The sequence below is a fragment of the Phasianus colchicus genome, chromosome 14 (genome assembly GCF_987193195.1).
Source record: "Phasianus colchicus chromosome 14, bPhaCol1.hap1.1, whole genome shotgun sequence".
Taxonomy (NCBI): domain Eukaryota; kingdom Metazoa; phylum Chordata; class Aves; order Galliformes; family Phasianidae; genus Phasianus; species Phasianus colchicus.
Window position 1 is genome coordinate 4,895,798 of NC_143449.1, and position 26,711 is coordinate 4,922,508.

The following is a 26,711-nucleotide window of genomic DNA, read 5'->3' on the forward strand; positions in this document are numbered from 1 at the left end:
GCAAGGCACAGTGTTTCACTGCTCTTCTGTCTCTCTCCCCACTACTTATCAACTAGAATTGATAATAACAAGACACCTGTAACAAGAATCTGGACCTAGTTGATGTGGATTATAGAAAAAGAAATCCCTAGCTCAGGAAAGGGTCACTTATAATCTGTGTGGGTATGGTCTGCAGAATAAGAAGCCTGACAGCCTGGTAGGCCTTTTCTTTCTTAACGTATCCCTTTTCCATTGTCTAAAAGTTGCAGGAGAGTATACTGAATAAAACACCTCTATGCAGGATATGATTTTGGGAAAATTGTGGATTATTTGAACCGAGCAATGAATCAGCTCTTGTAAATAAGGCAGGTGAACTTCTGGTGAAGCACCTTTGGAATATCTGGGCTTCAAAGCAGTGGGACACAGAAGGCAAGGTACGCAGTCTTAATTTTCTGAGTTTCTGACATCCACAAACAAGCAATAGAAGACAATATGTAAATAGATACTTCACCGTCTGTATTACTGAATGCATCTATTACTGAGACTTTTGATGGTAACAAACTGTGATAAGAAGTCAGGCTTAATTATGCATATCTCATCACATTTCTCAAATGACACCGATTACGTTCACAGCAAAATACAGGTAGCATATTTCCATGCAACAATTTTATCCAGACTAGCGTAAATAAGAAATGGTAATTACCAACTTTCAACAGCGTGATTTGAAAGTCAAGAAAGTAAAGTAAAATAAATATGCATGCTCCTTATGGTGATAAAGTGACAAACAAACAAAACAAAAAAGGAACAAATTATACTCTTCCCTTGCTGGAAGAGAGCTTCTGGCTTCTTGTCTTTCTATGTCTTTCATAACACAGCCAAGAAAGATGAAGCCAACAGACACTTAATACATCTGAAGTTTAAGAGTACATCATGATCCTACTGCAAATGGCTGGCCATCCCTGCAGTGCAATGTAGAATATATAGGAACTCATCTGTCTTTGAGAACTAAGCTCAGTCCTATTAAGTCAGGGAAGGGAGGGAATACAGGACAGGATGCAGAACAACAGCGTGATCGTTCTGTCCCTGTGAAGATTCCATCCCCAGTTTTACTTGTATGGCTTAGATGATCAGCTAAAGGAGTTAACTTCATTGACACTTCAATAAACTACTTGTAAGATTTACACCAGAAGACAGAAAAAAGAGGGAAGACAGAGAATTCTCTGGAAAGCCTGACTACTGAACATTTTCAAATGTCAAGGATGTGCTGGTGCAGCACTGTTGTCAGATTTTGACTCCATGTGTTTGAATGTCACTAATCTTGTTTCTGTTCATTTTTTTTTTCTTTTTTTCCTTTCTTCTTTTCTTCTTTACCACAGGTAGCTCTAACAGGTATGCTACCAAAGCAGAGAGTCAGATGGCATCCTGAGTCCACACTTTGACCAGTGAACTCTATGAGAACATTGCACATGAATGGGTAGAGGTAGACAGATCCAAAATAAAAAAAAAAATAATCTAGAGTATATATAAATATCTCACCTTCCATCTTGTCGACTGATGGTATATCCATACTCATTGTGGTGTAGAAAGCTGACATTCACACCAACCAAAGGTGTTCCATCTATTGCTACCACCTGGCCACGAATGACACATGCACGTCTGCAAGAAGAAGCATAGAGGCAATAATGTCAGACTGACCAGGACAGTGAGAAGGGTACTGACCTCAGAAACTGAGCTACGCTTCTGCCCCAAGCAGGGAGAATTGCTGTAATGTCATCATGACTTGATTTTGAATGAAAATTCAAACAAGCCCAAAAGATTGATCTGAACAAACATTATCATGAAGAAGTCACACAGGCTGCCCTATAAATCGTTAGTGTATCAAGAATACATTTCCTTTTCTGTCTACATTTCAGGACACCATTTGTTCTGCCACTGAATATCAATACAAATGTTTCACTGATAGCATGATTTAGTTTGCTGCAGCTCCAGTGGTGATGATTTGTAAAAGGGAAGAATGAAACCTCTTTCTCTGCTGCTAAGAAAAGGGCGTTGCTGCCTGTTAGAAAAAAAAAAGCTGAAGTAATGCGGTAAGGCAGCAGGGAGACGTGATCATAGTTCAACTTCAGAAAGTTACATTGGTAAATCTAAAGAGCATCTAAACAGGTTATACCCTCTGAAATTCCCTTTAGTACATGTTGAACTTGTAGCCACTTTCCAGCATAAAAATCTTCCCATTCCACTAAAGAGGTTGGAATATGGCAGCACGACAGAATGCACCAAAATCAACAGGTGGGAAAGTGAAATCATAAGTGGGTCCAAATATAGGCTGACAAAATCATACAAAATGAAAGCTGAAAGGAAATACAAGACTTAATCTTGTCTGTTTCTTTGCCTCAGGTAAGATTAACTATGCCTACATTACTCCAGACAGATGCTTGTCTATATCCTCACCAGATAACTCACTCCAATCCTTCCATATGAGTGCTTTACTCATGACAATTCTTTCCTACTGTCCAAGCTAAATTTGTACTGTTGTCTTTTAAGATTGTTACTTTCACCTTAGAATGCTCTCTTAGCTTCGGCCTTTTATATATTTGAAGACTGAAAAATAAAGGAGAAAAACACCATCAAGGATGAAGAATAATATATGAAATATTCTCACTGTGCAAAGTAAGACCAGGTGAGATTTTCTTACACATATATATTCCACTGAAATACCTTTCAGCATTTTGCCCCGTGCCCTTGAGTATTCTACATTAGCACACTTCTGCTGGCTGCAAGGATCCAGGCTTTAGGATCTAAAGACACAACTGCACAAATTTCCTGGAAATATGGTTTCACGTAATGAACTGAACAGTGTAGGCAGAAGTATTTTGATAACGTTAAGACACGTAGGGTCAAAAACATTACGATGTCTATAAAGACAACTGGTTTTATTTATTATAACCAATAAGCTTAAATTCAGACATTGTAATGTTTCCTTTTCAAGTTGAAAGTTTGCAGCAGACCTCAATAGGCACACCAACTTTGTGGTGTGAACATGTAACCTAAAGGAAAAACATGGGGCCTGAAGTGGAAATTATTAACGAGTCAGTATATAAACTTAAGAAATATCCCTTGAGAGACTAATTGATCAGGATCCAGTGAAATCATATATGTGAATTAGAGACCATAAATTTCTGAAAATCTGGACTTGTTTCCTAAGATCCAAAGCCGCTCAACAGAACAATAATTTACTGCTATGATATCATCAAATTGAGTTGACTGTGACCTGAGAAAATGCAACTGGTAAAAAAACAACCTCTTTTTCTGTATGCTGTTCACCATAGATGTTAATAAGAATTCCATGCTCCCAGCACATAAAAAGGTACTAATTATAAGCAAAGTAGATGAGAGTTCTCAGAGGAATGGGAAATGCTGCACTGATGTCAGTACGCACCTTTCTGCTCCCTACATTAACTAAGTTGCAGCCCGAGCTGTGGGCAAGTCTGCTGCTCCACTGAAGGCAATCAAACTCTTGTGTGTTTCAACAGACTCTCAAGACTCACTGAAGAAGAAAAGCCAGGCTCAATTACCTTCTGATGTATTGAATAGTAACTACTGGTTCCAATTGTTTTCTCGCATTTCTGACATCGACAGACTTATCTCTCACTTTCCAATCCTGCTATTAGTGCAGTCCATGTTTGAAAAGCATGTGGGTCTAAGAGAGACTTGTAGGAGTCATCATTATTCAGCACGTTATTCTAGTACTCCTGTTTGTTCATTCACTGATTCTCATTCCTTAGATCTATCTTCTGACTCCACTATTTCCTCATATTTTATCAAGCGTACAGATTTCTGTGATAACAACTCATCAAAGTCTTCATTATTTCATACACAGTTCTTTTCCTCTATTCATTCACTTCTCATTATTCATAAATAATATTAAGAGACTTATCTTTCAACTTCCTGCTCCTTTTTTTATTCCTCATATTTTACAAGCCACACACATTTACACTATGTGATAAAGACTCCTAAAACTCATTATTCTACGTTTATCTGTACTGAACTGTCTTTCCACTCTTTTAGATTTCATATGTTCTAAACCCTCCTTTGTGTCGCTACATTTGTTCTCATTATTTACTGTCTTTTTACTACCCACTCAAGTTGAAGAGTCTTCACTCTTTGGCCTCTTCTTGAATTACCAGCACCTACTAAATCTTCAGCTAGGCGTTTGATCAGAATTACTTCTAATTTTTGCATTTACTGCAGGCATTAAGACCTTTTCCAGTTACTTTATGGCCAGCATGAATCCGCAGGGCTCTGGGAAGTAACAAAACACCCCCACACTGCAGCCACTGGCCCTGCTTCCCCAGTGCCCTGACAGCTCACGGAGCAGATGACCATGCTCTGAAGGGAGCGCACTGGCTTGCAGAAGATCTCGCTTAATTCCTTTCCTTAACAGAGCTTTTAGGGCTCTTTCCCCTCAGTGATGTCACATCCGACTCCACAGCTATTTCACTCTTTCCTTGCCTCAGTATTCACTCTCTCTGTTGGACCTTGCTACTGCTCACTGCTATTCTTAATTTCAATGGAGAAACCTCTAAACATCATTATGCCTCTACAATGTGCTGCATTTTCCTCTTGGATTTTCAGCCTCAAAGGCTTATTCAACACATCTGTGACTGACCTGCTTTTATTTCTCATGTGTGGTAACAACTCATACCATCCATCCTATAGCCACTTAACTTGCAAAGATTGCATGATCTTGGAGTAAGGTCGCTCAAATGTTTAAACTCCATAGTGAGTGCAAAAATGACTTTTCCAATTAGGAGCATTTCGTAAGGGAACAAGTCCCTGATAAGCTGCCTTAGTGTTTTCAAATGTATTAAAAATGTTTCTAGTCCCCTGATATGCTCTTCTAAAGCTGCAGCTCCAGAGGGAGCAGTTGAGAGAAAGCAGAGATTCCTATGGGTTGTAGGTGGCCTAAAAAAAGTAGAATTTCTCTGTAAACGCTTCATGGGTCATTCTGTGCATAAACGAGGAGCTCAGCTCTGTGACTCTCTGATCTCTGCCATGCAGTTTGTTTGACATCTCTAATTTAAAATATAAATAGCAGTTTAAAATTCCAGATGCATTCTTTCACTGCTTGTAAAGCACTTCATTATTCTACCACCATTCTGTCTTGCTCTGCTACTTCTTATTTGTTATTTTTCTGCTTTTGTTTAGTGCGTTGAGCTTCTAATATTCTCTGAGCACCTCAGGCTGAGACATTAAGCTCAGATGTGGAACTCCATCAAGCAACGTGTGAATTCGCAAGTGTCACATTACCAGAAGATGTCATTTACTGTATTACATTTCTGATTAAAACCTTCAATCAGAGAAATTAAGCTAAAGGCGACTAAGGTACATTCATTTCTTCCTGCTGACAGTGTTGCTGTAAGCAGCCTTTGAAGGGTAATTAATTCCGTACCATGCACTGGACCCCTTTTGTAGGCAATTTGCAGTGAGTCAAATAGCTTGCCAGCAGCATGCATTAAAAACTCTCAGCAAAGAAACAAGCCGAAAATCTTCCTGAGAAATGAAGTTGATAAAACATTTTAATCCTCTACACCATGCTACATGTAGTGGCTCAGAATCATTCCTGATGTAAGCTAGGTATATTTCCATTTATTCAGAATTTGTCTCGTCTGCCTTTAAGCATGTCACTGTTTAGGTTAGCAGCATGTCAAAAACCCTGTGCAAATGACATAACAAGAAAATATATTTTTTTGAAAACAATGAGTTCCTTAATACTAATTTTGGTCTATGCATTGAATAAACGCTATGTTCTAGAAGCCTAGTTTTTAAAAATTAGATCTAATATAAAGTCTATGATGCAAAAGGATGGATGTCCTAGCAGTTGTCAGAACTACTCATTTTAGTACGTCAGACAATGAAAATGCCAGGAATATGGCAGAGACCAAACACTTTCATGCTCAAGGACAGAGATAATCTTCACTGTTTTCTGATAGCTTTCCAAAAGCAATTCAACGTGAAATCAGCATTATCTATAGTGAGATTCATGTAAACATCACCCATATTGGAGTTCCACTGACATACAATACGGTAATACACTTTGCAACGTCATTTTCATCAGAAGACTGAGAACATCAGTTTTCAGATAGAAGAAGAAATAGATATTTCTTCTTTAATCCTCCTAATGATCTTGGAGACTTGCAAAAAGGAAAAAAAAAAAAAAAAAAAGCCAGATAGGGCTTTGCAAAATTCTATATCTGAGCACCAGTGTGAATGGATGCCAATGCTCTGAAATAAATGAATCCTTACAGCACTTCTCATTTAACCACTAATGCTACAAATACGGCACTGCAAACAGCCAAGAGTTAAATATCATCTGCACAGACAGAACCTCTTCAGCAGTAGCCAAAAGGAGATTAGAGAACTCAAATATTCTTTGGACTTCCTCAGATAGGCAGGATCACAGATTTTTGATGTATTTACAGTAGTAATAGTAATCTACCTATGTTGTTGGGTTTTTTTTTCCCAACTATCTTAACTCCTAGGAGACAAACAGACACAGATGACAGCCAGATTGACTGTGTCAGGGGAAGATTCTGAACAGATACAGTGCTGCTAAGCTACTGCTTCCTTCTGAGATTTTGCTTATCCACGATCCTTAAGGAAAATTCCGGCAGTTTTTAATAATGTTTGACTTATGGATGAGCAATTTTTCAGCAGCCTGGAAGACTTGAGGATCAAGTGAAGTGTAGACCGATGAACTCCTTAGGGTGCCCCACACATGGCAAATCACTGCTGACAAAACTCCAGAGACATGGTGCAGGGCAAGGCTCGAGGCACTGCCCTAACTCTAAATGCAGAAGCAGCCCCATCAGAATCCCAAAGATCTCTGATCTCTTTACCACGTGAGGAAATGATATCTGGGGTGTGTACAATGACTGGCCCAAGTACAAGTCACATTCCCTTGTATTATAAAGCCTGAAGTATGAAACCATGGCAAAGCTTGGGCTGCTGCTCACACACAGACCTTCAGTGCTCTTCATTTTCCTAAAGCATACCAGACACGAGGGTAAAGAAATGAAATACTCAGGAAAAGCTTTTAAATCCAAGTTAAATCCCATCAACGATAGCTTTAAAAGATCAGTTCCTTATATCTACAGAAGCATGGTGATGGGATTACGTGCAATCTGGCTGCTAACATTTGCAGTGCCACAGAACACCATTCAGGCGACTGGAGTGCTAACCTCCTCTGTGAAAAAACCTCATGGTGAGACATTTCCACGAGGAAAATCTTTCACTGGTGACTTGTGTTTTAAACTGCAGCCTGCTGCATGGCGTGTACAGCCAGCCAAGGATCTTGTACCAGGTGTGATGGCACTGTTCCATCAGTGCTGTATGCAGAGAGACCCATCTTTGTTAGGTGGGTGCTCTTCACACAGCTCATTTTCATGCCCTATTGTTCTACATATTTATAACATCCTGTTTCGTTATTAATACTGATTAAATGTCTAGGTATTACAGATCAATAAAGACTCTGTTTACATATTTACTTTATACATAATTAATAAAGTACAAAGTGCATTGAATTTGTGTGCAGCTATGGAATGAAGTTGAGGTTGTAACCTAAGTGCTATTTACTGTGCCCTGAAAATAAAATAAAAAAATCTTATGCCCTTATTACTGGAACATGGTTTATCTAATGTATATGCCTAGTTGACAGGGTAATAGTTAGGTGATGTGGATGATTTGTAGATCTCTTTGTCAGCATGTAAGTTATAGCTTCCCAGGTGAACTACAGCATAAAAACGTATATGTCCCTATATTTCAAATGCTCCAGAAAATGTGTGTTACTGGGTTTCTGCGCGTGGAAGTGCCCCTCTCCTATTGCATGCTTCTCCTATTAAAGGGCAAGTCAATCTCCAAAACACTCAACAATCACACACTACTGCTTACGTGACAGCATAAGAATAATCTGCAACACAAAATAGTTAACTTCACACTCTTTATGCATATGTAATTAAAACGCAAGTTTGTTAATTAGATAGCTAGATTATACATAAATAACACACCTTGAATTTATTACTCTGAACACTAAACAAATTCTATCGAGTAGCATGTATGAATTCAACACATCTGTTTCCTGCCATTACGTGCATTTACAGCACAAAGAGTTGAACTTCCCCTCATTTATTTTTCAAGTACTGATGGTCCACCTTCCACAGCAGTTCAGTCTCGTTAATAAGAGTAGTAGAGTTACTGTGATGCTTTTATAAGCTAAATGGGTAACAATGACAATATAATAAGGAAGACTCACCGCTGTTGGGGCTTCAAAGTTTGCTATCTTTTAAAATACTTTTTGATTGTCAGTGAAGACTTCTCCATGATCTACATATCACTTTCTCCTAGTTGAGTAATTTCCTTGCTGTTCTCAATATTCAGAGGCCTTACATCTAGAATAAAACTCACCTGCTCTCAAATGAGATATCCCCTGGGATCACGTGAGTGCTTTCCTTCCCAATAAGAAATCTGATTCGATCATAAAAGAGCCTTGGAGGATGCTGAGAGAAAGGCGGTTGGCTGTGTTGGATAAGGTCAAGGGGATCAGGCGAACCCTGGCAGAGAGGACTCACATAACAGTTGTTCTGCTGACAGCAGTCGGGGTCCACGCAGTCTGTCAAGCCATCTGAAACAGAGAATAGAAAGTTCAGAGAACTGAGTGATTCTGAGAACAAAGCACAGCATTTACTACTGGAAAGCACAGGAGGTATTTAATCAATTGGAAGCCATGCTGATTATGATACATTCAAATTCAATAAAGCATTTATGTACATGCTTAATTCCGGTGTTTCTCTCTAATTATTAACGCTGTACCACCTCATAAAATCCCCACGTAACAATGACAAAATAGAAGTTATAAACACACTGTCTAGGGAAGAGTGGGAAGAGAAGAAAATCACTACACAACACTGCCACGTGGGGCAGCTGATCTCTCTCACTGTCCCCTACTGTATGTTCACTCCTATGAAGGATATACATTCCCTAAGCAGGCTGCAATAACAAGAAAGTCTGAAATGTTATATAAGTCCCACGAACATCCTTACTACAGTAGTAAAAAAGATCCTTGTAGCAGTTTTCTAACTTCCATTTTAAGCCCTACGATAGCTTTATATGTGCTCAGGATGTTTGTTTTCATTTATTGGTTGCAATACTAAGATGATCCCAAAAGGGCAGAATGATGACTGCAGTCCTTTGGCAGTTGGTGATACACAAATTCACGCATTCATACAGGCTTTATCCCAGTGACCTGAGAGGTGCAGTCATGGATGTATGCCCAAGGAAAGCAAACTTGGTGCGTGAAAACAAATCTGTTTCTTCTCCCTTCATTCCTCAAGCACAAAAAACTGAAGCAATAATTGATTTTTCAAAAATCTACATTTCTTCATGGAGAAACTCGTAGCTATATTCAAGGGTGACAGTAATATACTTAAATGTCCAAATCTTATGATTTAAAAGGAAAGTGAAGCGCTGAAGTAAATCTAAATTAAACACCTAAATAAAACTTAAAATTGGGCCATCAGCATTTAATTGCTTCCATCAGCAGCCCAGACATCCAAATTGCTTAAATTACATACTTCACCAGAAACTGTCCGACTTAATAAGGTATGGTAAAATGTCCAACTATCCTCTTAAACATCCATTTCATGACTTATCAGCTGCTAACTTCCCTGGATTGACAAACACACTAATGCGTATAAAGGAACAGTAAGGCTTCATATCCTTTAACCTTCAAAAAAGACATCTCTTCTTTGTATTTTTAACAAGGTCAGTCTGTGTAAGTGTGGAGTCATCATATCACTGCATGGATTTCCCTTGTGTTAAAATTGGAATGCTACAACATCAACATACTGTCAGATATTTTCACTTCAAACTTTGACTTTTCCTGCTCTGTTTGTGCCGACACTTTTGTGCCCATAAAACCCTGCCTCCTCAGGGCAAACTGCATTATCAAAGAAGCTGCTGTCGTTTTGTCATTGACTTTAATGGGTGCAAGACCAGCTCTCAGACAACTCTGCTCTTTTCTCAATAGAGCTCACTGCACTATGTGAGTATTCAGTAAATAACAGCATAAAATATTCACTTTGAAAGGAAAGCAAAAGCTCTTCAACTGAACAAACAAGTATAATGAAATGGGCTTTCCTGGAATCTGAAAATCTTTGCCTGACCTTGAGCAAGGTAATTGTTTGGTTAAGCAAAAAATATTAACAAATCTCTCCTACTGCAGCTGGGAAATCAGATAGTGCAGGCTAGTTCTTGCGATGATGAGACAAGGGCAACTGTAGATAGCTAAAAACAATAATCCGAGCCCTCAGGTCTAGCAAAGCTGCCATAGCTACAGGTCAGCTCTTCCTTATTCCCCCCATCCTGGAACACAACAGGCAACTGCTAGTAGTGAGAGAGGAGCTTCACAGGGCCATATTGAGTTTATTGACTTCGAGAGTAGCAGTCACTTCATATTCAAGAAAACCTAAAAAGCTATTTAAATTTGCTAGGAAATCTGTTAGCTGAAATTTATAATAAGAGATCTTCACTCTAAACAAAACCACACATGAAATAGAAGGAGAAGTAAACAGTATGAGCCAAAGGAGAGGGGTTCAAGATTCTCTCATGAAGAAAGGAAAAAAAAAAAAGTATTTTTGGGGTTGAAAAGCAAACTTGGAATTGCAAGGAAAAAAAATCTACTCTTACAGCTTCCTCTTTCTTTGTCCAAAGGGAGTCACTCTACACTCCAAATATGTGAACTGAACAGAAAAAAACATCAAGTTTACTTCTACCCCCTCCAAGACTGCAAATATTAAAGAATTCTACCAGACTTGAAAAGGCAATGAAGAAAGTAAAATCCCCTGCTTTTGCTCTATACTTTTGAAGAACCCTGTGAGGGCTCTGATGTGGCAGGCTGTGGCCACTCAGGTCAGGTCTCTACTGGTGGAGCAGTTCCAGCAGTGACAGCTCTTCTTCAAGGAGCCCAGGTCCTCCCTGCAAGGCATGAGCTGCTGTGTACCTGGGAAATGTGAAAAACATTGGTCTGGCAGAACGAGTACCAATCATTAAAAAGACATGCTTATTGCAGAATAAGTATCTGTGGGGAAGCTATTTTGGAGTAATTTATTCTGCTGTAGCTCCTCTGATTAATTTTTTCCTTGTCAACAAGCCATTCGATGTGGGAACTGGGCTGACCTGATTCTCTCATTTATGTAAGAGGCAAAAGTGAAAATTCTCAGAACTGTTAGAATCTGAAGATTTGCTTAGAAAATAAACAGCTAAAAAGACAACAATTAAATTCTTTACAATTGCTTTCTCTAACAGAATCCTCATTCTTTTTTGCATTGGTCAACAGCTTACACCTGGCAACACGCACTTGGCTGTAGACTTAAAGAAAGCAGGCAAAGGGAAAACCGCTTTCCTTTTTCCAAGCGGACTCAGTTTTCATCTGTTCTTTGCAAAGTGACCACCTTAAAAGCTCATACAGATTCTGCTAATGGTGTTATTTTGGCTTGAATTACTTGTATTTGGTTTCATTTCCTTTTCCAGTGTTTCAGAGCTATGAAAGGGTGGGTTTCCCACTAGGAAGGGTGTGAAGTCCCTGAAGCCTATCAGAATCACCCAGGGTGGCATTTGTCCTAGCAGCACAACAAATGGATACAGAGTTTGTATTGAAGAATTTTTAACTATAATACTTTTAAATAAGTATTTTTTTTTTTTTTCCCCTGAACACTCAAACAGAATTTAGGAAATTAAATCTTCTTCCATAGAAGTGAAATCAATTTCTTACACTTTGCTGAAGTAAAATAATAAAACATCTACTTTGAGGCCAATTTGGAACCCTTATCCAAAATAAATTGTTTCTTCCACTTAAGGCTCGTTAGTCTTCTGCTTTAATAAAAAAAAATATATATACAAATCCCACAAATATAAACTCAGAAATCAAACATTTTATTTTGATTAAATCCACATGAAATGTTCTATGATTTCTGAGCAGAACTGTTTGAATAAAAATTATTGAGGACATTTTGTTCCAGTCTTCTCATACACACAGCTTGCCTTATTTGGATCTAGTGGCACAGAGAAATGAAGACTGACTTTCCTCAGCTTAAGCCTCCACTTACACGCATTTCATAAATCAGATATTTCTGTCTCCTGCAAAGGTTTTCTTTAGCTATCTTCTTGCCGTTTACTACCATAATTCAGCATCATACCTGATAAAAGGAATTAATGAATGCATGTGTAGATACTGTTCTCAACAAGTCAATCCTATTTAAACAGAGTTTTAATCCATGAGAATAACCCAGAAAAAAAAAAACTCATTTATAACCTCATTCATTTGGAAATAGCACACACACATAATTTTCAGTACTCAACCAATGGTCACAGTTGTTTGTGCTTTTTTTGTGTGTGTATGTGCTAAGTTTTCAGATCAGGAACAAACTATTAAAAAACTTAGTGTGTTAAGAAAACATCAGGGTTTCTATTAGATCTCAGGAGACAACAGTAAGGAGTATGAACAAACCACTGCAAACAGCAAAAACTGTAATTCATACAGCAGGGGACTCTGTATACTGGAGTTTTTATTGTCAGTTACAAACAGTGCATCACAGCATAGGTGTAGGCTAGGATGTATTACAGGGGTGTAAATGACTCTGGTTTGCTATTAGCATTTTCAAATTTATCTTACATAAAAGGCAGTCAGGGACCTTCACAGTGCAGTACAGATTACATAACAAAGCGATTCAGATTTTGATGAGACAAATTTCAAATTCAAGAGGTGGCAAGAATTACATGTTCACAACTTCCAGGTATTCTGCTTTGTATGCAAAAGGTAATTATAGACCTTTTTTTTTTAAAAAAAAAAAAAAAAAAAAGTAAATAAACTAGACAAAGTACTTCTGACATTATTGCTAAAACAGAATCCACAAAGACCAACTTGAGGATAAAAAGTGCTTCATGGCACTCTTAAATAATTTAAGCAACTTCAAAGAGAAGGCAGAGCATGCCAAAACAAGCTGTTCTGTTCTCAGCCTCACCACTCCTCTCTGCACTGCTGTAGCAGTGCTGGGATGAGGTTTGCTCATTTCCTTGCTGGGAGAAGGATCCTTTCAGGAAATGTTCAATAAGGAATGACATTAATATTTATTGTGTCAGAAGTTTGTGTCAATGGAATCACACAATGCTGTTGAATAAAAAAGAAAACAACACATTTTCTTGCTTATACAGATATTTTGTATTTAGTATGATGGAAAAAATACATAAATGTGATGAAATTAACTCTTTCTCACCTCTTTCTCTACTGCAGCCACTGAGGGTTCTGTGTGTGCTGGGTACAGCAATCTCTGTCACACACAATCTCTCTTCTACATGGACGAGCACCTTCAGCACCTGCCCAACTTGGGAATGAAGCTACAGACCCACCTCTTTACTGGTTACTTCCCAGCAATATAACTATTTCCCTATTAGGTTTGAGAGAATGCTTCACAATAATTGTATTTTATATAGTTTGTATTTGAGCACATTATCTATATTAAGAGCTCAAGAAAATACAATAATAGTTGGAAAACGAAAAGGTACATTGTCAGCTGAGGCGACATCTCACTTGTTAACATAAAATCTAATAGCAAGACCATGGAACAAGTGAAATATTTCAGGCACGGTATTCACATCTCCATGCCACCTACTTTTAAACTCTTGGCTTTCTGAATCTTTCCATCAGCCCTTGAATTACTTTCAATTTGTGTTGCAACAACATGATGCTGAAAATGTATTGGTGTTCACAACTGGTTTCCAGGTGGCAGAATACCATGAAGACATTGGAGAGGCACTGGGAAGGTCACTGAGAAGGAAGCAATGAACAAAGCAGTTCCCACTGCAGCAGTGATCCCTTCCTTCCCCAGCTCACTAATGCAAAGTGCAGTAACTTTCACCACAGCTTCTTTTCTATTAAACCACTCAGAGGTTTTATTGGCTGGATATGGAAATGCCAAATTCAATTGGATTCTACCTCCCACATTACTAGGTTACTGCAGATTTTAATAATCTGTCCCCATTATCAAATGCTGGCAAGCAAAATACAAATAGTAATAAAAATTGCTATTCTTCTGCTTTAAAGTTCAAAGAGCACAGTTCTCATGCCTTTGAGCTTTTTCATACATGGCAAAGGCACTGCTAATGTTCTCTACTTCAGGTTTGAAGTTTTATGTTTACTGTAAAAACCAGAATGCTGCACATAGCAGCCTATATGCTTATATTTCACTTGTGTATACACGTACACAGGGATACTCCCAAGCACATGGACCAAGAGACATATGTGCTTACTCACATGAAAATCAAGACCATCCCCAAGCAGAGTACTGTATTTAATATAAACAATACCAGTGGCCTTTGCTTTCTCTGCTGCAGAGTGACCCAGTGGTGCCTGTGTAAGTGCTCTCACTCTCCATACAGATCCTGATGAGGACAAGGCAGGGATGGAGCTCTGAGAACAAACCTCCAGAACATTTTCACAGAAAGCAAAATGAGCTGCAAGTTTATCCCTTCAGTAAACAGATTTCGTTCGCTGAACTTCTTACTCATAACAATGGAAAAAACTCAATGCTGAAATTCTCAGATCTTGAGGGATTTGTGTTTTTAAGTAATTAAACTCAAGTAGTCAATTGTCCAACACTTTTGTTGTTTGTGAAGAAAAATCCACAGGAGTCTTCAACTTACATTTCCTTGCTTTCTCTTACAGATTTCAAATAAGCTTTAAACAATGCCTGTGCCAACTTGTTTCACCACAGGCTCAGTTAAGCCCAATTAGGGTTGCCAGGCATCTGGGTGAACTGAATCAAAGAGGAACTTTGGAAGAGACCAGGCAGCAGCAACGTTAATGAGACTTATTTGTAATGCATTAATCCAAACGTCTCCCCAAATTTCAGCTGTGATACGTAGAATGCAGCAAAGAATGAGGCTGTTAACTGAGAACGCTGCTGTTGTGTAAGGACATTGGAAACTCAACATTACGTCTCTGGAAAGGCTGTTCAGTGTTCTATTCAATGGGCAGGAGTAGTGTTTGGCCTTCCACACGCAGGAGAGTGCAAATATATCATATTTTCAGAAAAAAGCATCCCTGGGGAGCCCTGGCTGCTCAGCAACAGCGAAAACCATTCCCATCAGTATTATTTATATTGTGTAATAATAGCATATTACTTATATACGGACTCAATATCCCTGTGACAGATAGGTTATTAAAATGCCAATGGATGGGTCAGGAATACATCAATATTTTAGCAGCGATGGCTATCTACCAAAGGCTATGCTGAGTCATATGTTTTCTTGTGCTTGGAAAAGCCTGGAGAAAGCCACAATAACTGTCTGAAGTGACTGAAGGGGTATTTGGAAGGGAATTCAAAGCTTGCAGTAAATAGTATTTTCCTTAAAAACAAACAGTCAAGATTGATTCAGGAAAGAAAAAAAAAAATGATGAAAAGTGATCCAAGCAAATTTAAAACAGAGAATCAAAGAAATTCAAGGGAATGACAGACTGTATCTTTGAGGTTATGACAATGACCCACATGTGCAGCATGGGTAAGAAGAGTAGAAGAGTGGCTGGCAAGCTGGTGGTGGGATGGTGCCCAGCTCTTCACACATCCCAGGCTCTGCAGCCATGGGACACTGATGCTCACCTTTGGAGCTACCAAAGCTTCCAAAGAGAGTAGAAGACAATGGCAGGACAAGAGAAAATGACCTTCTCAAAGGAGCAGAATGCTCACCTTATAAACTGAAAATGAAATCATGTCAGTTATGATAACAAAAGAGTGAGAATAAGAAACGGGGAACTTGTAATGCTGAGGAAAGCTGCGGTGGGGGAAGGCACACCCCACTGCAAAGGACATCTTGACGTCTTGCTGTTATTTAATGGACATCACTGTGCTAACAGACTGCAGATGTACTCCACAAGAGCAAGTGCAAACCATGTCGTTGCACATCTGTTATAATGCTAAGACCTTTCCAATGGTATTTATAGTGATATTTGAACAGGTAAACATGCCCTTAACTCTGCAAGGAGAGAAAAGCTAACAGAGAGCGATGAGAAGGAACAGTACAGCTCTGATACAGTCAGGGTGTGAGTACTGAGCATACTAACAGGGCTCTAAAAGAAACATCTCTCTGAAGATGGTTCTGCACGTGTTTAACTTCACCATCTGGGACAACTGCCCTGGTGTGGAACTCAGTGTTTCAGTGTCCGCAGAGCTGGGATGCACATGAGCACACTTATGGTTTGCCTTTACACTAACATAGCAGGTCTTACAAAAACAGTTCAAGGCTTCCTCCTTCCTAAAGCTTCTGTGCCACTGCTACAGATCACGTATATAATATATATAATATATAATGCTAACACTTCTTCATGCCAAACAAATGAGATTATTTAATCTCTGAAGTTGGAATAGCTTAGAACTCTTCCATTTTTATAATAAAATGATACATTTTTTCTACCACGTATTTTGATATAGTAACAATGTCAGGTTTTCAGTCTCAGAAAGTACCATGTAATAAATCTACACCAAATTATCATGCTGAGCAACTGCAAATTAGAAGTTGCTGAAACTACTGAAATTAGAGTTTGCCTGAAGTAGCATTTGTCCAATGCTACCACAGCTTTGCTCTTTGGTTGTGACTTCCTTCTAAAGACCTCGAAGCACAAAACACCTCATCAGAGCTGATACAGAAATGCTTGATTTAAACATGACTGCAATAAATAAGACCTCTCTTAGCTAAGAATACCATGATTTGGACTATGCATGGCACTAAATTAGGTCTGGAGCAAGATCTTTCAGGCTACGTGTTGCTGCCTGAATGTGATCCTATCATAGCTAACTGCTTACGAACTGACTACCTGCAAGCTGACTTTTGGTAACTTAACTAAGTGCACACTCTTAGCTCACCACAACTGCAGGCAAAAACTTAATAGGCTCCTCCTTTATAAGCCTGTTATGTAGCCTGATGGATGGGAACTCATTATGCCACCATAATGATCTCATAGTCTAAGGCATAACCTCATGGCAAGAGCAACTTAACAGATAATGTCACAACTCCTTCCCAGTTTTGTTTTTATGGTTCCAGAAGTACACAAATTCTAAAACATTAGGAATCAGCTTCCGATTTCATGTAAAACTAAAACTGGTATAACTCCAACGACTGCAGTGATATTTTTTTTAATTTATGTTTGTCCAAATCAGGTCCCATGAACTTCACATATAAAGAGAAGTGGTTTTAATATGTAGATATAATTTCCTTTTCTTATATAACATTGATTGTGAAGAAAACTTAATTACATTTAGCCCATCTGTAGTAGTCAAATTAATTAATTATTTCTCTCTGTACTTATCTCTAATTGCAATGTCAACAGAGCTGTCCTAGTACATGTTATGTTACCATTAAAAAAGAAAAAGAAAATTACTTTTAAAACCTGCAGTGAAATGATGTTAAGTGTCTGCCTTAAACTGACAAATTCAAGGAGATTTAGAGTTAAGACTGCCAACTCTTTCAATAACTCACCTTTACTGCTGAATATAAAGCATAGAAAATCACAATACAGCACAGTTTATACGGAGCCGGTTCAGAGTGTATCAGAAAATGCTTTACATACATTACAGGGAAAACAGGATTTTTGTGGGCAGATTTAAGAATGTACACGAGTGAGTCAGAGGCTAGGACAGCAGGGGAGAGCACCGGACAGATGGGAAAGCAGGCGGGGGGCAGCGATCCCAGCTGTGGGACCTTGTGTAAAGAGACATACACACTAGCATACATAGAGGAGCAGAGAGAGTGGGCAGAGACATGGTTGTCAGTGCTCTTGGAAATAAGGTAAAAAAGGAAGGATGAGAGAGGTATAAGGTGAATCTGAATGGGATTCAGAAATGAGGAAGCCTTTGCCAAAGGACAGCATGGTCTTAGAGACCACAGGATACAAAATCAGAAGGTCTCAAAATATATCTGTAAATGAGGAATCATCACTGAGTCACAGTGTTTCTATTGCGGTCCCACAGTGACCTCAGTTCTTGGCTCTCAATCAAGTTTAATTTATCAATGACCTGGAAGAAAATAGATAATTATTATACTAACTTCTGATACAACGTTGAGGCACGAGATCTCTCCCGAGACACTGAGAGGTTCTGTCAGTGTGACAATAAAATAGTATACAGCCCAGTATAAAGTCTTTGGAAGAACACGGCCGTATCTGGGGCAGATGCATTCACAGTCTGACCGAGAAACCTACACGGCTCCAAGTATGGGGTGAGCCAATGGGGACAAATAAAAGCGGAGGAAGCAACAGTCCTCCTGGACTGTCTAGTAAATCAAGTGTTCCTAAAAAGACAGGAAGAGTACTTTGAGAACAACCTGTGAAGAATACTGCTGCTTTTCTGGTACTGGAAAGTTTGAAATAAAGACTGGATGTTTTTGTTGGAAAAAAAACCAACTCTGCTTCCTGAGAGGGAGTGTTCTGTAGGCAGAGATCCTCATCACCCGTCAAATGAGTCAACTTTTTCCTACAGTACTTGCCCTGCTATCGCAAAGAACTTATCAGACACGGTTTCACTGCTTCCAAGACCAACAGAGAGTTTTTCATTTGGGTATCCATTCACCGATGAAAGAAAGGAAGAAGGGTGAAAGAAGAGGTGAAAGAAATGACTTGTTAAAAGATTTTTTTAAAAAATATGCATTAGAAAATACCCAAGTGCTAGGATGCTAGGTATGACACCTACATAAATTCTGTCTTGGAGAATATCTAACCAAAAGGTCTATTCTGTCACTGCATTGATGAAGTCTGTAGAGCAACTGTCTCGAGTAAATAAACAAGACATTGATATTTTGTGATAAAAAGGAAAACATACGACAAAACTATAGATTCAAATGGGAAGGAGGGTTTGACAAATAAACAGAGCCATGAATTATGTATCGTACCTCCGTCGTTGTCCAGGTTATCCCCACACACCATTTCCATGACAACGTTACATCCCGAGCCACTCCAGCCCACTTGACAAACACAGTGCCATCCATTCTGATCAAGAGTACACCTGCCATTTCCATAACAGAGACCTGGGCACCCATCTATTAAAGAAAAAAAGAAAAAGTGAAAAAAGAAACATTCATTGAAGAGTTTTTTTCTCTTCCAGTAAAGCTGCAATTATTCAACAACATTCTTTAAACCTTGCTGCCTAAAAACGAGAGCAATACAGCTCCTTTGCAAGACATTCGTACTTTTGGCTGAATATGGAAAAATACCTGTACTTATCCCTACTTCTCCTCGCCCAGGAATCATTTCTCATTGAGGAATGAGGATTTTTTTAGTGTGTAAATTTTTGTGCACAGGAAAAAAGTGAATAGATGTGTAAGAAGTTACTTAACAGCCTGCTGTGTTGATCTCTTTCTCTACACATGGAAAAAAATGTTGCATATCAGGAATTGTATATACATACTCAATTTTTATATCAAAGGTATACATGGGCAATATTTTTAAATGACAAACTGGCATTTTTGGACATAATCCTATATGCTGCAGGGAAACAAGGTGATCTATTTATTCTGATCATAAAGACTGAGCCGAATGTGAAAAAGCCTATCTGGTTTATTCTACTATGCAATGACTTTCTACAGAAGGAAAATGAGGCAGCATTTCCCTTCAATGTCTATTCCTACCTCTTTCAATGAGCTGATTCAGTTGGTGACAAACAGTTGCCCTTTAGTGGTGCTAGATCAAAACTGGAGCAGTGATTGCAGAATCCCCTGGATTATATGCTTGTACACTCTGAATCAATAGCAATTTGGACATTCTCATCTAGACCTCTTGCCTACAAAAGTAACTGAGGAATTGTCTCTTGGATGCATACTCATATGTCCATCTGCTTGCATAGTCTAGTGCCAGCTCAGACATTTGTCAAATCCTTGCCCTATCATGCATGGAGCCAAAGGACAATGAATAAAGCCCAGCAATAAGATTAACAGTGCAAGCAGCATCCTTTCTAAGAGAGCTCCTGTTTACCAGTGTGAATTTAGAGGATTTCAATGCCCTCTTGTATTTGAGAGTGAATATCAGCAGTTAAGTATTACCGGAGAGAATTTCTTTTGAGGATGAGGAAGAAAGAAAAGGCCTCAGGCTTGGGAGAGGCTGATCAGAGAGTTCCTACAACTGGTCTGGCAGATGTGACTTAAAGGCCAACTGCAGCATGTCTCATAACAAACCTTACACCAGACACATCATCTTTCTCCTCCCCCCTCTCTGGACAGTTTATCAATCACATCTGGAAAGAGAGAGGAGAGTCTGAGTCTCTCTCTAGGAGGAACTGAAGACGGGTGGCATGGTTTTCTCACATTGGAACTCACTGCTCGAAAATAGTTTGAGGTTGGCAACCAGCAGACATACTGTAAAACCCAATTATTTGCCTTTTTGTGAGCTGGGGGAAGGGACAGGATTTCAGAGGGGATGTTTTTCCACTTCAATTTACCATCCTCTTCAATTTACCCTCTACTCTGCCCTGGTAAGGCCTCATCTGTGCTCAGTTCTGGGCTCCTCAGTTCAAAAAAGACAGGGATCTCTTGGAAAGAGTCCAGTGGAGGGCCACAAAGATGGTGAAGGGCCTGGAGTGTCTCCCCTGTGAAGAAAGGCTGAGTGAGCTGGGTCTGTTTAGCCTTGAGAAGAGAAGACTGAGAGGGGACCTGATCCAGGTCTATAAATATCTAAGATGTGAGGGGCAGAGCAGCGAGGCCAGACTCTTTTCAGAAGTGTGTGGAGACAGGACAAGGGGAAACGGCCGAAAACTGGAGCATAGGAAGTTCCACATAGATGTGCACAAGAACTTCTTTATGGTGAGGTGACGGAGCACTGGAACAGGCTGCCCAGGGAGGTTGTGGAGTCTCCTTCTCTGGAGATATTCAACACCCCTCTGGACGCCTACCTGTGTGACCTGGTGTAGGGATCCTGCTTTGGCAGGGGGTTGGACTCCATGATCTCTGGAGGTCCCTTCCAACCCCTACAATTCTGTGATTCTGTGATCCTACTGACTTAATTCATGTCTTGCACATGATTATATTTTGCTGTTGTGTATGGTTATTGTCTAAGAATTGTCTATAAATGTAATCAAATGAATGCTTACATGTTTTTATTATCATCATCTAATTCTGAAGAAATGAAATAACAAATAGATAACAAACACTCAGCTCTTTCTGGAATATTGGTTAGTTTGATATTTCAGCTCGGGGCAGTTCTGTAAGGGGCAGTGTGCATCACTGCTCTGCACAGCAGGGCTAGGACTGAGGGCCTGCAGCCAGGCACGGGAAGGCACTCACACTCCCACGACCAAGCAGGACCTGAGGCAAGGCGTGGGAATCAAATGAACAAAACAACACAAAATCTAACCCTTGTATCAAGCGATTTGAAGAGAACTCTATCACGCACCTAGCCAAGATAGCTTTTATAAATACGTCCCTCTCTATCAAACAAAACGGGCAAAAAATAAAAATATTTTCTTCTCACAGAAGACAGGATCAAAGTTTTCCAGCAAGTCCTCCACTCTGTTGCTACTTTGCAATGGCAAGACAGAACAAAGATCTGACTTACATAGCAGCACATCAGATGTCTGCACGAATAATGTGTGCGTTGCTATAACTTTGCAAATGAGCTGAGTATGTTATTTGCATAATCTGCACAAAATTGCACAAAATCTGCATATTTTTCTGTAAATCTCTCTTTGTATATACATTTTTCTCTGTGAACAAATATTTGATCTATTTTGGCAACTTAACAGTACAGAAGCTCAGACAAAACATTTAACACATAACACTTAATTCCCAATACTTTAGTATCTTTTCATTATTCTTTTGCAATGCCGATAGGAAAAACTTACCTCGAACCGCATCTAAGTAGTGAGCTTAAAAAAGAAAAGAACAAAACTGAGATGGATTGAACTTCTGTACCAAAATGAAAAGACAGAAACCGTTTGCTTATGGCTTGCCACCTGTTGGTTAGACATAAAGTGCCTCCCTTCTACTGCAATCATATCCACTGTGATCAAAGCATGCTGCGCTTGTGATTGTTCTCCATTTGATGACAAGCATGCAGAGGACAGCTTGGGCCACGTGTGCAGTGCCTACACTGCGAGTAACAGTGACGCAAAGCTTTACTTCTCTTTGTTATTATATTTGTCCTTTCTGGGTTTGCTCTACGCAACCTATGGTGACTTAAGCCGTTCCTTCTTCGCGTATCTACAAGTAGATTTAGCAAATCTGATATAGTAAACTCTAGAGTCAGTGAATTAATTGTCTTAATTATTAATTATCTTAAAATTATCAAGATAAAGATTAAACATTCTACTGTATGCAGAAAGAAAACATGAAAGCTCGCACTGTTTACTTCTGAAAATTAGATACGCTATGCTTATAAACAATTAAAATGTTTATGAATAATATTGCTCTGAGACATTTTAGGGTGAAACACTATTAGATCTTTTCAAAATAACCTTTTGCATTTCATTAGACATAAACTATTACATTTCTACAGCAGAGAAATGACTTCTGAAAAGATCTGAGAGTTTTACATTTACTAGAAGTACTGTTAGAAGCCAGCTATAGGAAAAAAACCTCTAGTACAAAGTAAAATATGTGAATCCTCAAACACTGTGTCAAGAGACAATGCAAGAATTACTTAAGCTGAACAACAGCTTCATCCCTAACACCTTCTATTTCTTGAAGTCTTTTTTTTGTCCATGACTCTAAGTTCATGCACAACTTCAAGATATGCAGGGACCTACACAACTATGCTTCATGTGTGTGGTTGTTTTTTGTTTTTTTTTTTTAAGTTAATTCTTAAGTGTTATGTCCTCTAAACAGAGTACTGTGCTGTTGCCATTCTGTGCATGCCATTCTGATTCTGGCCCTGCATTTTTCTAAAATGTAAGTCGAGTCACATTGACGGCTCTGGCAGATCTTTGTGTAACTGGTTAAAATGTCATTAATTTTATTTATAGAGGTACAAATCCCCCTTACCAATGGTGCAGTGGTCCCCTTCCCATCCAGGGCTGCACTCACACTTCCCATCTTTGCACTGTCCGTGCTCAGCGCAGTGGGAATGGCAGGTGCGCTCCTCACAGGTGGGTCCCACCCAGCCCTCCTCACACTGGCAGATCCCTCTCGAACACACACCGTGGCTGCCGCAGTCCAGGGTACACAGCTCTGCACAGGAAGACAGAAACACATTATGTGAAAGAGCAGCTTCATAACGCAGGTGGACTTTGCGCTGATGCTAAATGCAATCACGTCTATCCTAACACCGATCCAACATGGGATTCTGTCGCCCAGTACAGACCTTACACGGTGTGGCTGCATCCTTCTTTAACAGCTACTTGTAAGATGATTTATTTTGGACTACAGACTGTAAGTGATGGCTTCGCACAAGGGGGAGCAATGGGACCAAATCAGATCCCAGTGACACAACAGCCCACATCCTTTGGGGATCTCAGCTGACAGCATGTCATAACTGGGCTGTGCAGGCTGGAGAAGCCTAAAGGGAAGCTGTGAGAAGGAAGGGGATGGAATTCTTAGTGGGGTCTGTTGTGACAGGACAAGGGGTAAATGGTTTCAAACAAGAAGAGGGCAGCTTTAGATTGGATATAAGGAAGAAGTTTATTGGAATAAAGGCAGTGAGGCACTGGCGCAGGTTGCCCATAGAGGTGGTGGTGCTCCATCTCTGGAGACACACAAGGTCAGGCTGTAGTGTCAGGTCAAGGTCTGGCTGTAGTGTCCCTGTTTAGTGCAGGGAGTTGGACTAGCTGGCCTTTAAATGTCCCTTCCAACTCAATTTATTCTATAAATCTATGATAGACATTCCCACGGGTTCATTTCTGAAATTTGTTATAAACTCAAACACTGTGTGTGGGATGAGCTAAAGGATAAAGTGGCATTCTAAACACACAAAAGCAAACCAGCCTTTGAGCCATTCAGATGTTTGCAGTGAAGGTAAAATGGCCTTCCCTTGCAGTGCAGCGAGCCAGCAGTAAGGCAGCACAGAAAGAAGGGGAGCCTGCATCCCATTCCACTGAAGCTACCACAGCTCTGCCTGGTTCAGTGAGAGCTTTCAAGCTTTCAAGGTTTAAATCTTTTTTTTTTTTTTTCCTTTTTTTTTTTTTTTTTTTCCTTCCTTCCTGACTCTCATGAGCCAACTGTTAAAAACCAGAGGAAGTGTCTCAGGAAGGCAGGAACACCGACTGCACTGTGCTCCAAACAATTCCTCCACCTGGGTGCTGGGGAACGCACAATGAATTAGAATGGGAGTCCTGAACTGTTTCAATACATCAAAATATGCCAATTGCAATTCTGCTTCCACTTAGACTAAAGTTATTCTGTGAAAAGAATGGCTTCATTATAGGGGTTCTGTGCAGTTTGATTTTATTTAGAATAATTAGTGTCAGGAGACAGAATTTGCTTGTTATTCGGCAATTAACCTGCCACTGAAATGTCTCCTCCTTCTTCCTCTTGGAGAGCAGCTGATAGCACAAGTGTGAGCCAAGTAACCATGCCTGCTCCGATTTCAAATGTCATTGTTACATATTTAGTTGTGGGAAGATTTTTCCCTTGACAGATCTTAAATAGTGATCATTTATATCCTGGAACTATTGTATATAAACATGCTTAGAAGCATTTGTAGTGATAAATGCTGTCACTGAACATGCCAAGCCAAGTTTTTAAAGTTTAAATTGAAATCTGATCAATTCCAATCATTTTAACATAGTAAGAAAGGCAGCACAGGAACTGAACCACGCGGAGACCAATGTGCCTGGGATCTAATTCCAGTTAGATTTTAGCCCTTATTTGTTCTCGTCAACAGCCTGCATGATGCACAGAGAGCAATTGAAAGGAATGGGGAGTGACAAACTGTGACAGAGTGAGGTCAAACTCAAAACCACCTTCAAAAGCTGGAGGTGTGGTAAAGAACAATGACAGATGCAATGAAAGCAATTGCACAGTGCTGTGCTTGAGGAACTCAAAACCAACTACATAAAAAATAATTAATTTTTCTATTCAGACAGGGACTTGAGTTATATTGGAGTGCAAAATAAACACAATTATCTGTTGCTATTCTCACAAAAGGAGAAAATTGTATGTCCTTTTGTATGTAAGACCAGGAAAGAGACTGCTCTGCCACAGTCAACTGCAAAGATGCCTCAAATAAAAACCTCTGCTGAAGCTGGGGAATTATCCTTTAGAAAGACTTGATTGCTACCTGCGGATCATGTATTAATCTAATGCTTCATGCCTTGAGCTGCCTGCCTGCAGGTTCTGGGCAGGATTTCTTTCCTGTCACCACACAATTTGGTTTGACTTCTTTGCTTGGCTACTTGATCCTTGGAAAGCTGGGATACTGCTCAGGGGGCACCGGATTGCAGGGGAGATCTTCCTTTGTCACTTCTTTGGCATTACAGTCACTCAAATACTTTTTGGTCCTATGATCAGGGATCACAAAAGTGATCATGGCATCCATTTACTTTCCAATCATAGGACCATCAGGTATCACAAAAGCATCCCCCTGCCCCTCAGCCAGCCTGAGGACAACTGGCATTTCTTTCACTTACCTTTATAGCATGGGGCACAGGCAAACTCCTGAGAATTAAATGCAATGAATCACCTGCTACTTCAAGGATTTAGGCTGCTGGAGGGATGCCTTTGATCTCTCCCGATCTCCCTGTAGTTCATTATAATTATAGTGCTTGCTATTTTACTTTAAGTGGCATAGATTGTTAAGAGGATTTTAAGAAATATTCCGTGGCTTACACTATGCTGGGATAAGTGGAGCAGAGGTTTTTTTTTAACTCTTCTGGACTGAGTGTCTACTAGTTTTTGCAGTTGTGGAACTGTTTTAGCTCAACCAACGCCAAAACTCCAGGGACTATTCCAGGAACACACAAGAGAGCTCGTGGCAGTGTAGGCTGGAAAGGTTGAAGTGGAGAAACTAGGTGATACACAGAGCTTCTGATCTCGTCAGCAGCTCAGGCAGCTTCCTCCACTTCTCTAACTGTAAATAAAACAAAGAACCAGTGTGGAAAACCTTGAACACATTCTCATACACGGCATGACTTCCTTCTGCTTGTCTACCCCACAGAGTCTGATCTCGGCCTCTGCACCCTCCAAAGAAACAAAGAAATAGCAGGGGGAGGAAATGTAGGCACAACTCTACTTCTGGGATGTAGAATTTGAGTGTGTTCCCATTTTACAACCTAAGGAAATGGACCTTAAAATACTGGACACTTTTCCATTGTTTTCTCCATGTTACCAGCCTCTTTTATCTATTTCACACAAGGAATAAAATATTTATACACTATTTATGCACATTAATATAATTAGATTAATAAAGTGGAAATAAAAGACTTCTCTCTATACAAAGAATATCCTAGGCCAGACAGTACATGCTGTAAGCACCAGATTAGAAAGAAAAGCAAAGTCCTTGTTTTATTCTGTTTGGAGCAGACACCTTCCCCAGTAGCTCTGGTCATCCAGCTGCTCAGCCCACTCGTCCTTTATGGCCATGAGGCCAATTTTAAGAGCTGTTTCAATGATTTAACATGAGGCTTCAGAAACACTGTTTAATGTGATAATGCAGTCTTCTGAAAAGCAAATCCCAGATTCTCCCCAGACCTCTCATGCAGAGCAAGGGAAAT

The 26,711-nt window shown here is 39.6% G+C and overlaps 1 protein-coding gene across 2 annotated transcripts in view; it reads right to left on the reverse strand.

Annotated features, from left to right (window-relative positions):
* Nucleotides 1-26,711, reverse strand: part of TENM1 (teneurin transmembrane protein 1) — a 322,708-nt gene that overhangs the window by 71,916 nt on the left and 224,081 nt on the right. For both annotated transcript variants that reach the window (XM_090150010.1, XM_031602762.2), the window contains exons 12-16: nt 23,047-23,232; nt 21,909-21,932; nt 18,970-19,116; nt 8,443-8,659; nt 1,516-1,635 (exon numbers count right to left, since the gene is read on the reverse strand). In XM_090150010.1, coding sequence (XP_090006136.1) covers nt 1,516-1,635; nt 8,443-8,659; nt 18,970-19,116; nt 21,909-21,932; nt 23,047-23,232 — 694 coding nt within the window. The remainder of the gene's footprint in view (nt 1-1,515; nt 1,636-8,442; nt 8,660-18,969; nt 19,117-21,908; nt 21,933-23,046; nt 23,233-26,711) is intronic.